This window comes from Nerophis lumbriciformis, linkage group LG10 (assembly GCF_033978685.3).
Source record: "Nerophis lumbriciformis linkage group LG10, RoL_Nlum_v2.1, whole genome shotgun sequence".
Classification (NCBI taxonomy): domain Eukaryota; kingdom Metazoa; phylum Chordata; class Actinopteri; order Syngnathiformes; family Syngnathidae; genus Nerophis; species Nerophis lumbriciformis.
Window position 1 is genome coordinate 15213300 of NC_084557.2, and position 12734 is coordinate 15226033.

The 12734-nt window shown below is 40.7% G+C and overlaps 1 protein-coding gene across 1 annotated transcript in view; it reads right to left on the minus strand.

Annotated features, from left to right (window-relative positions):
* Positions 1 to 12734, minus strand: part of mlycd (malonyl-CoA decarboxylase) — a 33890-nt gene that overhangs the window by 15519 nt on the left and 5637 nt on the right. Inside the window, exons 2-4 of the mRNA XM_061970206.2 lie at positions 7636 to 7748; positions 7396 to 7552; positions 3590 to 3742 (exon numbers count right to left, since the gene is read on the minus strand). Coding sequence (XP_061826190.1) covers positions 3590 to 3742; positions 7396 to 7552; positions 7636 to 7748 — 423 coding nt within the window. The remainder of the gene's footprint in view (positions 1 to 3589; positions 3743 to 7395; positions 7553 to 7635; positions 7749 to 12734) is intronic.

Sequence of the window (12734 nt, forward strand, 5' to 3'; positions counted from 1 at the left end):
AAAAAAGACCTTTTTTTTTTTTAAACCGATTTCCGAACTCTAAATGGGTGAATTTTGGCGAATTAAAGGCCTTTCTATTATTCGCTCTCGGAGTGATGACGTCACAACGTGGCGTCACATCGGGAAGCAATCCGCCATTTTCTCAAACACCGAGTCAAATCAGCTCTGTTATTTTCCGTTTTTCAACTGTTTTCCGTACCTTGGAGACATCATGCCTCGTCGGTGTGTTGTCAGAGGGTGTAACAACACGAACAGGGACGGATTCAAGATGCACCAGTGGCCCAAAGATGCGAAAGTGGCAAGAAATTGGACGTTTGGTCCGCACACTTTACCGACGAAAGCTATGCTACGACAGAGATGGCAAGAATGTGTGGATATCCTGCGACACTCAAAGCAGATGCATTTCCAACGATAAAGTCAAAGAAATCTGCCGCCAGTCCCCCATTGAATCTGCCGGAGTGTGTGAGCAATTCAGGGACAAAGGACCTCGGTAGCACGGCAAGCAATGGCGGCAGTTTGTTCCCCCAGACAAGCGAGCTAAACCCCCTATCAACCCTAGCTTCCCTGGCCTGCTGACATCAACTCCAAAACTGGACAGATCAGCTTTCAGGAAAAGAGCGCGGATGAGGGTATGTCTACATAATATATTAATTGATGAAAATTGGGCTGTCTGCACTCTCAAAGTGCATGTTGTTGCCAAATGTATTTCATATGCTGTAAACCTAGTTCATAGTTGTTAGTTTCCTTTAATGCCAAACAAACACATACCAATCGTTGGTTAGAAGGCGATCGCCGAATTCGTCCTCGCTTTCTCCCGTGTCGCTGGCTGTCGTGTCGTTTTCGTCGGTTTCGCTTGCATACGGTTCAAACCGATATGGCTCAATAGCTTCAGTTTCTTCTTCAATTTCGTTTTCGCTACCTGCCTCCACACTACAACCATCCGTTTCAATACATTCGTTATCTGTTGAATCGCTTAAGCCGCTGAAATCCGAGTCTGAATCCGAGCTAATGTCGCTATAGCTTGCTGTTCTTTCCGCCATGTTTGTTTGTGTTTCACTATGTGACGTCACAGGAAAATGGACGGGTGTTTATAACGATGGTTAAAATCAGGCACTTTGAAGCTAGGATATTGCGTGATGGGTAAAATTTTGAAAAAAACTTCGAAAAATATAATAAGCCACTGGGAACTGATTTTTAATGGTTTTAACCATTCTGAAATTGTGATAATGTTCCCCTTTAAGTATTGTTTTACCTGCAAGGTGCATTCGTGCATTCCATTTGCATCTGGAAATCACGACAATGATCGCACACATGCAGCCCTGCAAGCGTGACAGAATTCTCGAGATAAGAAGGGACTTCGCAATGGAATACACAGATGAAGAATTTGAGAGAAAAGTGCTCGATTGATTGGAAGCGTTGAAGGACTCACTGGAGGAGTTGATTGTCTGGGGACCATAGAATCATGCTTTCTTTAATGAAACCGTTTGGCAAAGTGCCGAGCCAGCACGTCGTCGACGAAGGCGGAAGCCAGCTTCATCACGCTGTCACAGCGCGCAGCTCACTCAACCTCCTCTGGTGCAGGAGGCTCAAGCGCTGCACCCTTCCTCTCCAAAGGGGGTTGAATATGAGAACCCCATTGACCACTTTGCCTCTCTATTCAAGACTTCAGCTATTAGCCAGTGTAGCCCAAGCTCTGAAGAACAGGATGACGCCACGCCACCAGTGCTCAAGGCACGTGCAAGAAAGCGCAAGTGAGGTGAATCTTTTATCACAGACTTTTCCTTCCTGGATCATGCAGACATGCTGGTGGAGGAGCCCGGCATGGATTTTTTTTCAAGGGCGAAGACAATTAGCCACCCCCGACTGTCAATGACTCAAGCTCCGCTCAGAGGGACTTTCCAGCTTCCCATAGCTGAAGCCAAGGCTATAACAGCAAAGGCCCTCCACCAGACCTCTCTCCTCCCATCCGTGACTGTTTCTCCCACAGTGGGTGATAGCGTCTGGTATCCGCTTCCTGAGGGACGGGGGCAACTGCTGGTAGATGTGCAACTGTAGAGGCACAGCTACGTCCAGCCAAGCGGCTTCCTCCTGCACGGCCTCCGCCGCCTGTCCTGTGCCCAGCCAGGCTGCTACCTCCTGCACAGCCTATGCTGCCTGTTCTATGTCCAGCGAGGCCGCCTCCTCCTGCACGGTCGCCGCCACCAGTCTTATATCTAGCTCGACCTCCAGCCCACCTGCCTGCTGCTCCAGCTCTGCAAACGCCACCAGCACAGCCGCCTGTTGCTCCAACTCTGCAAACTCAGCCATACGCACCTCCAGTGGGCCTGCATTCGCCGCAATCCACGTCTTCAGCAGGCCCTTCCACGACGCCGCCATCCGCGTCTCCAGCGGGCCTTCCCACGATGCCGCCATCCGCGTCTCCAACAGGCCTTGCCACGACGCTGCCATTCGCGTTTCCAGCATGCCTTTTCACGATGCCGCCATACTCGTCTCCAGCGGGCCCTCTCACGACGCCGCTATCCTCGTCTCCAGCGGGCCTTTCCACGCCGCCGCCATCCTAATCTCTAGCGGGTCTTCCCACGACGCCGACATCTTCGTCTTTTATTCTTCTTTTTCTTTATCTTCTTGTTATGGGACATTCATCCTCCGCTGTAGCCATTTCTAATATAAAGTAGTGTAAAGTTCTTACTTATATCTGTCAGTAAACTCGCCATGAAAGCGTTAAAACATACCGGTGTAGTGAGTTTACATTATTCACCCAAGGAACTTTAGTTATTCGAGAGTTCCGATCAGATGTTTTTTCACGGGACGCATTTCCGGTGTTGTTTCCGGATGAGGAGATGCTGCTCCGTTATTGATTTAAGTAAAGTCCGAATGTCATTAAAACAGTTAGCTCCATCTTTTGACACTTCCACCCCCGTCCTTGCACGCTACACCGCTACAACAAAGATGACGGGGAGAACACGCTGCCAAAGGTGAGCCACGTAAATAAGACCGCCCACAAAATGGTGCATCTGGAAGCGACTGTCAGAAAGCGGCTTGAAGATGATCTGTAAAACATAATCTATGCAACATTTTGACCAAAGAACCGCCATTACATGTTATGTAGACCACAAGGAAGTGTTTTCAATTTAGAAAATAAAATAAAATAAAATAATATGACTCCTTTAATGCGCCTTATAATCCGGTGCACTTTATATATGAAAAAAGTTCAAAAATAGACCATTCATCGGCAGTGCACCTTATAATTCGGGGCGCCCTATGGTCCGGAAAATATGGTAAGTTAGCAAAAAAGCAAAAAACAAAAAAAAAAGGCACACATGCTGGAGTGTTGAGACATGACTCTTCCTGTGCAGCAAGTCAAGTAGAAGGCTCCGCCTCCGCAACAACTTTTTGCCCTACTTTCTTGCCTGCAGGCGCCTGAATGAAGTATTCATACACAGAGACACAGTTCGCACACATAGGCATATTTGTCTTGATATAAAAGATCGTAAATCGAAAAGTTTTGGCCAGACTGTGTATGTTTAGTCTTAAAGCTTCTCCTTCCCATTAACCACACAACCAGAACACTCATCAAAATAAAACCTACCTGGAGTTCCCGTACCACCCTCTTAATCAGGTAGTTGCCCAGCTCCACACCTTGTAAACCAGCCTGTGTGGAGGAGATGGAGTAGAAGATGGCTGCGTTTATCTTATTCACATCCTCCTCCAGTTCAAGGGATGAAAACTCCCGAACAATACTCTAAGAAAGAGAGCAACGGTTTCAAACATTTTCTGTATTTCAGCGTCAAAACTTTGCTGTATATTTAACCCTCTGAAGATGTGTTAAACTACATAATTTGTGCTGCTATCACTGGGCAGTGTGTGTGTATGTGTGTGTATGTGTGTGTGTGTGTGTGTGTGTGTGTGTGTGCATAGTATGTATATATTATTAATGTTGTAAATACAAAACTTTATATATCTAGAAAGGGTGGTCCTAAAGAGGTAGGCATTATTCGGAGGTCTCAAGAAGGTAAAAAAATTCAAGAATGTGTGTGTGTGTGTGCGTGTGTTCTTGTGTTTCTACCCTTCTTGAGACATGAAGAAGGAAAAGTATCTTCCATATGAGGAGGTGTGAACAAGTGATGACATAAATCATGGTCCCAATAACATTGCATCTAATAGAGAATGTCTCATTTGCACCCCTGCTGGTGACATCTATCAAAATGAGGGTGGTCCCAAAATGGAGAGATTTGTCAAATTGACTGTGTGTCGCTTTTAAAAGTGCTCCCCCTATGGTCAACATATGAAATAACAAGTGTGTGTAAGAAATTGAAATGCGCCCCCTTTAGCCAAAATGTATTTTAAAAAATTAAAATAAATAAATATGTATATAGAGACATACTGTAATAACTTGAAGTCAATAATGAAGATTAAAAATCAATTATAAACAAAAAAAAACCCCCAAAAAACAAACTAAAAGCAGTCTTTTTCTCACAATGTGTCGACTTTTTTCTTATAAAATTGGGAACAATTTCTAATTCTTTCTGTTTCTGTAATATTGCAAATTTCTCGTGAAATTATTACTTTATGTCAAATTACTTTTTAATGCAAAATGGTGACATTTGTCATATACAATTCTGACTTTTATCACAATATTGCCAATGTTTTTGTTGTTCTTGTAAAATAGTGAAATTTTTTGAGTAAAATTATGACTTTTGTCATCATTTTACCAAGTAAAATTCCTATTATTATCATTATAATATTGCCAAAAATTGTTTTCTCATAAAATTGTGACTTTTGTCGAGTAAAGTTACGACTCTTTTCATAAAACATTTGAAGCTTTTCATGTAAAATTGTGACCGTTATTGAGTAAAATTCCAACTTTTATCATAATATTGCACAAATGTTCCGTTTTTCTTGTAAAATTTTGACTGGCGTTGAGTAAAATGACGACTTTTATTATAACACTGCCAAAATTCTAAGTTTTTCTTGTGAAATTGTGACCTTTTTCCGGTGAAATTCCAACTAATTTTTCACAACAAGCTTTTGTTATATTTGCATAGTATGTATATATTATTAATGTTGTAAATACATCTCTTTATATATCTAGAAAGGCTGGTCCTAAAGAGGTAGGCATTTTTCGGGGGTCTCAAGAAAGTAAGAAATACATGAATGTGTGTGTGTGTGTGTGTGTGTGTGTGTGTGTGTGTGTGTGTGTGTGTGTGTGTGTGTGTGTGTGTGTGTGTGTGTGTGTGTGTGTGTGTGTGTCTGTCTGTGTGTGTGTGTTTGTGCAAGTGATCGGGTATGTGTGTGGCTGAATACTGGTTCTCTACGTATGACTGTGCAATACCTCCCCACTGTGTTATTTCATGACTTACAGACCCACCATACAAAGCCAAATCACTTGTATTATTATTATTATTATTCATGACGTCTTTGTACTTAACAATTTCAATGTGCGCTAGACACGTTTATACTTTGTTTTTAACTGGCACCTACGTGGCCTTGCAGGAAATTTTGTTGTCCAGGCAACATAAGTCTTGAATCTCTCTTTAATGTTGAATCTCTGCTGAAAGGTGCTGTGTTCGCATCGTTATGTATTATTTTAGTTGACTACTGCAGTTAGTTGAGACAATATTATTACAGATATTGCTGAACTATGCCACTGCAAACAACGGCCACAATAATAAACATGTTTTTAAATGAAAACGCCTCTGACAGTGCAAATCAAAACTGAGCTTTGTTAACCTGTTTAACGTAGTTACAACTAGGGATTTAACGGTTACCGATACAATGATTAGTATTACCGTTCCAAAATTTTAAGGAGAGGGTGGGGGATCCTCAAATATACACCACCAAAAATGGCTAAATAAAGTATTGGTGAACGTGCTCAAAAGGTACATATAGACACACCAAAATATTTAAATCAAAGTGTGTTACTATTTAATAACTAAAATAAACAGCCACACAATATACTTTTATTGGCAAATCCATCCATCCGGGGTGGCTGGAGCCTATCCCAGCTGCATTCGGGCGGAAGGCGGGGTACACCCTGGACAAGTCGCCACTTCATATGGTTCAATTTTAATTTGTAAACGTTTTAAAATGTTTTTTTAATAAATGCAAATTGGGTGATCAGTTGGTTTAATGTTCGTTTTTTTGTGAAATCACACATCACTTCATGTTGAACACACATCCCATCTGTTTCAACACATGACTGTGACATATCGATCACTTTGTGCAAAGACAGCACAGCCTTTATGCTCAATGTAAATACTAGAGATGGCCGATAAATGCGTTAAAATGTAATATCGGAAATTATCGGTATCGGTTTTTTTTATTATCGGAATCGTTTTTTTGTTGTTGTTTTTTTAAATCAACATAAAAAACACAAGATACACTTACAATTAGTGCACCAACCCAAAAAACCTCCCTCCCCCATTTACACTCATTCACACAAAAGTGTTGATTCTTTCCGTTATTAATATTCTGGTTCCTACATTATATATCAATATATATCAATACAGTCTGCAAGGGATACAGTCCGTAAGCACACATGATTGTGCGTGCTGCTGGTCCACTAATAGTACTAACCTTTAACAGTTAATTTTACTAATTTTCATTAATTACTAGTTTCTATGTAACTGTTTTTATATTGTTTTACTTTCTTTTTTTATACAAACATTTTTTTTTAATTTATTTATCTTATTTTATTTCATGATTTTTTTTAAAAAGTACCTTATCCTCACCATACCTGGTTGTCCAAATTAGGCATAATAATGTGTTAATTCCACGACTGTATATATCGGTTGATATCTGTATCGGTAATTAAAGAGCTGGACAATATCGGATATCGCCAAAAAGCCATTATCGGACATCCCTAGTAAATACAGTAGCTCAGTAGTTTAGGCAGTAATGTGTTTACATAGGTTTATATTGGGGTGTTTCTTTATGGGGAAATATGTTTATGTATCTTGTTTTCATGTTGGCATTTAAGCTAAGTAGCAAACTAACGCTAGTTGGTACGTTAGTTTATCAAAGTACGGCAATCAATCACGTTTTAATACTAACCGCAGGGAGTTTTACAGCGGTTATCAATTTTGCTGTTTATGTGTGCATGTAGTACAAACAGCCCCTATCTGCTGAAACTGTTGCCAAAGAATGACCGCTCTTATAACCTGTAACAGCGCATGCATACGGCGAATATCAACACTGGAAAACTTACCGACTTCATTTTCATTTATCGTTCGGTCAATTGACTTATCGAACGTCGGCCCAGGCCTAGTTAAGGGTCACTCATTTTTAATTTTCAAGCAGTAACTGATGAGGAACCAAATATTACATCCCAAACTTATATTACTGTCTTCCGAAGCTAGTGAAATAGAACTCCTTCCAAAACCCTTCGACTCTAACCTGTATGTTATCAGAGATGTCTTCTGTGAGGGCCACGTGTAGCACGACAAGAGGCTCCCCAGGCATGGCAGCGTGGGTGAAGGCGTAACAGCGGCGGTAAGGCCCCACTCTTCGCTTCAGGTCAGCCCAGTTCCTTACAGGGTGCACCGCCTCGTACCTGGCAGATGATTCGGAGTTATACTTCTCATTTTATGATTCTCGTGTGGACAACATTTTCAAGAATCACATTTGCTGCCTTACTGGCTGATCTTTTGTAGGATCTCACAGGGTGATTTCCAGGTGATCCGCTCTAGTCGGAGCAAGCCAACAGAGAACCACTCCGACAGCATGCTCTTCAGCGTACCATTCAGGTCCTAAAAGGAAGAAAAAAAAACGAGTTACGTAGAATCGCACCCTGATTTCAAGTTATGGAGCAATGGAAAATCAGCTTTAACAACTAAAACGCCTGCTCAGTGGCCTTGTGGGTGGAGTGTCCGCCCTGAGATCGGTAGGTCGTGAGTTCAAACCCCGGCCGAGTCATACCAAAGACTATAAAAATTGGACCCATTACCTCCCTGCTTGGCACTCAGCATCAAGGGTTGGAATTGGGGGTTAAATCACCAAAATGATTCCCGAGCGTGGCCACCACTGCTGCTCACTGCTCCCCTCACCTCCCAGTGTTTGTGTCAGTGTTTTTCAACCACTGTGCTGCGGCACAGTGTGCCGTGAGATACAGGAGGCAGCGTGCAGATAAAAAGGTGTCTAATGCTTAAATCAAAAATAAACAAAAGGTGAGTGCCCCTAAGAAAAGGCATTGAAGCTTAGGGAAGGCTATGCAGAACGAAACTAAAACTGAACTGGCTACGAAGTAAACAAAAACACAATGCTGGACGACAGCAAAGACTTACTGTGGAGCAAAGACGGCCTGCACAATGTACATCCGAACATGACATGACAATCAACAATGTCCACACAAAGATGGACAAAAACAACTTACATAGTCTTGATTGCTAAAACAAAGTAGATGCGGGAAATATCGCTCAAAGGAAGACATGAAAATGCTACAGGAAAATACCAAAAAAAGAGAAAAAGCCACCAAAATAGGAGCGCAAGACAAGAACTAAAACACTACACACAGGAAAACAGCAAACAACTCAAAATAAGTCACGGCGTGATGTGACAGGTCGTGACAGTACACCTACTTTGAGACAAGAGCTATATTGATGCATACTTGGTTATGGTTTAAAGTCATATCCAGCAATTGCAACAACGACTTTTTACTGTCAACTGAAATTTGTTTTTTAATGATTTCTGCTGGTGGTGTGCCTCTGGATTTTTTCAACGCAAAAAATGTGCCTTGGCTCAAAAAAGGCTGAAAAACATTGGGATGGGTCAAATGCAGAGGGTAATTTCACCACACCTAGTGTGTGTGTGACTATCAGTGGTAGTTTAACTTAACTTTAAATCCTCACTTGCAAGTTAACTCAAAAGCTCTGCATTAGATAGCACGGCTGCTTAATTCAAGACAAATTGCATCCTCTCTTATCTTGGACCCACTGTAGGCCTGGTGTCTGCATGCTGTTTGGATGTTCTCACATTATGAGTAATGGATGTGTTTGAGCTTGCAATGTTTACACGGGAGTCACTTCAATAAGCAACTTGCCATTTGAAAGCTGGGCTGCTGTCCTGCAAAGGTCAGACTTCATTTAAAGCAAATCTCCTGCAAACAGGCACAGGTTCCAGAACACACACTAAAACGTTCTTCGTAGTTGTCTGGGCTGTTCCGTAGGATAGCTTCACTGCAGGCTTGCTTCAAAGCCCGCTAGTCAGCTAAAATTCTTGAATAAAGTCATGGTGCAAAAGAAACTCTGTACAATTACGCATAGGAACCTTCCCAAATCAGAAAAAGTTATTATCATCATCAGCCATGTGTGATCCAGCTTTATGGTTGACAAGAGTTCATGCTAGGAAGAAACCCTAAATGAGAAAACTCCGTTGACTCTTCCTGACATGTGTTTCTGCTCTCAAGTTTGGAAATGTCTTGGTGCACTGAGCAGATGATGCTTTCACCTTTGCCCCAGTAAGCTGCATGCCACCAGCGGAGTGAAAAATAGTACTCAATGTAACCTACACCACCTACTGTCGTCACTTAACACAGTAAGCAGACAAGCCTGCCAGATAAGTGAATATAGTCAATAATAACAAAGCATTCCGAACCATGTGTATAATTTTAAGTGTTAATTGTGTAAAACATGCTCAAACTGCAAATCATTTTCTCGAGAATCATAAGAGCTGTGTTTACTAATGTGCATCCTAAGTGTTGTTTTGACCTTTGTGAGCTACAAAAAGGCATGAGTGGTCTTATCATACTATATCAAATTAATCTGAAGTGCTGAACGGCAAATATTAAGTTATATAGGGCTGCAGCTGTCAATTATTTTAGCAATCAAGTAGTAGTTTGTTCGATTTTTTTATGAAAACTATGTGATTGCCATGGCAGATTATTTGCATTTTGAAGTACCAGTAGAGTGGAAAAACAAGTTGCCTCTATTTTGAAGCGATTATCATATATATATATGTATATATATATATATATATGTATGTGTGGGAAAAAAAATCACAAGACTACTTCATCTCTACAGGCCTGTTTCATGAGGGGTTCCCTCAATCATCAGGATCTCCTGATGATTGAGGGGTTCCCTCAATCATCAGGCTCTCCTGATGATTGAGGGAACCCCTCATGAAACAGGCCTGTAGAGATGAAGTAGTCTTGTGATTTTTTTTCCCACACATACATATATTGCGCTCTACTACGGTATCGAGCCCTATTTTTTGGATAACCTTATTAAGACATATATATATATATATATATATATATATATATATATACATATATATATATATATATATATATACACACCGTATTTTTCGGAGTATAAGTCGCACCTGCTGAAAATGCATAATAAAGAAGGAAAAAACATATATACTGTAAGTCGCACTGGAGTATAAGTCCCATTTTTGGGGGAAATTTATTTGATAAAACCCAACACCAAGAATAGACATTTGAAAGGCAATTTAAAATAAATAAAGAATAGTGAACAACAGGCTGAATAAGTGTACGTTATATGAGGCATAAATAACCAACTGAGAACGTGCCTGGTATGTAAACGTAACATATCATGGTAAGAGTCATTCAAATAACTATAACATATAGAACATGCTATACGTTTACCAAACAATCTGTCACTCCTAATCGCTAAATCCCATGAAATCTTATAGGTCTAGTCTCTTACGTGAATGAGCTAAATAATATTATTTGATATTTTACGGTAATGTGTTAATAATTTCACACATAAGCCGCTCCTGAGTATAAGTCGCACCCCCGGCCAAACTATGAAAAAAACTGCGACTTATAGTCCGAAAAATACGGTGTGTGTATATATATATATATATATATATATATATATATATATATACACACGTTAGGTCAGGAAAAAATACAGAGGCTATTTCATCCCTACAAGCCTGTTTCGCAGGTTTCCCTGCTCGTCAGGGGATTTTATTCAAGCAGGGAAACCTGCGAAACAGGCTTGTAGGGATGAAATAGCCTCTGCGTTTTACTAATGATTTCCAATGTTGAAAAAATGCGTAGAATAAAAATTTAAATACAACATTTCTGTCAACGAAGATTTGCGTCAGCCTTTGATAGTAGGCTACATCATGTGTTGCCTTCATTATACCACTTATATAAGGCTTTCAATTTTTTGCGGCTCCAGACAGATTTATTTTTTGTATTTTTGGTCCAATATGGCTCTTTCAACATTTTGGGTTGCCGACTAGATCACACCGAGAAACAAGAGCTAAGAAAACTTTAATACCATCAAGGAACCACATTGCATCAGAAAGTAAGCAGCTATTAACAGGAAATTTACAAGTACAATAATAAGTATCTGGAGCAGGGGACTCTGAAATACCCGCGGACCATATGAGTAATATTATTCCACTATCTTCTAAGAGCCAATGTGACTACTGTCAGTCAAGGATCATTTGTATTATATTATCAACATTAGAGCATAGCCTATATTTATACTGTATGTATCAATCCAAACAACCTATCCCAATCTCTGGGGCATTTTATCTGTGTTTGACGCTTCTCATGATTGATTACGAAACGTAAAAGCGGTCGTAAGGAAAGTAGATTGGTAAATCAGACTTTTACATACTACTTAATATTTAATGCTTACTGTTTATACTTCATTTTGTAGTGTCGTCACAGGAGGTTGTCAATAACAGTTACAAGTAATGTGTTACTGTTCAGTCTGTTCACTACATTATAGCTTGCTTTATATTAATGCTTTAGCAAACTGAAGTGTCTCGGATCATTTATTGATAATATTGTAAATGATGCATCCTTTATTTATGGTTATGATCCTCGCTCTGCTGCTTACAGTAGTGAGAAAAAGCTCCGATGTTGCCCGTGTGTGCGTGTGGGGGTTTCGTATGACACTGTATTGGTGATTCCCCTCGGAAATCAAACTTTATTGCAGGTTGTACTGCATTTTTACATGTTTATCATGTTTGGGAAACTTCCCTCTTCCATTTGGTATTAGATGAATTTGCAGACTTAAAACCATTGGGATCCCCAATTACGTGTGAAAACATCTGTTTATTACACACGGATTTGGAATAAAAAATAAAGAAACAAAGGTTTTGCGTCAAAATTTTAACCACCCGATACTGTAACTTTCTTTGTATAGTTCTGAATAGTGTAGTGATTTAGCTGTTAAATGTAGATGCTTTATCTAATTACATTACAGGTGTAACCCAGTTGGTTTGGCCCACTGGCGGATGCTCGTCTCTCAAGGAGGGGAAGCTCAATTTCGGCCTCCGTCATAAAATGTGTTGGTTTATTTATACGTAAATTCCACCCTCCGTTCCTTTTTAAGAAAGTGATCGTGACCCTGTCGTAAAAGAAGGCGTCTATTCCAGGGATTTGACAAGTGTCCTCTCAATGGCCAGCAGAGCTAGGCTGCTTAAACGGCCTCAGCCCATGGTGTTGCGAGTGTAAGACTTCCATCCATCCATCCATTTTCTACCGCTTGTCTCTTTCAGGGTCGCAGGGAGTGCTGGAGCCTATCTCAGCTGCATTCGGGCGGAAGGCGGTGTACATCCTGGACACGTCGCCACCTCATCGCAGGGCCAACACCAGTGACGTGCGGTGAGGTTCATGGCTGGTGAGGCACTGACTTCATCACAGTCAGATTTACAAACATATGAACCCTAAAGAGTATCTTATTCACCATTTGATTGGCAAGCAGTTAACGGGTTATGTTTAAAAGCTCATACCAGCATTCTTCCCT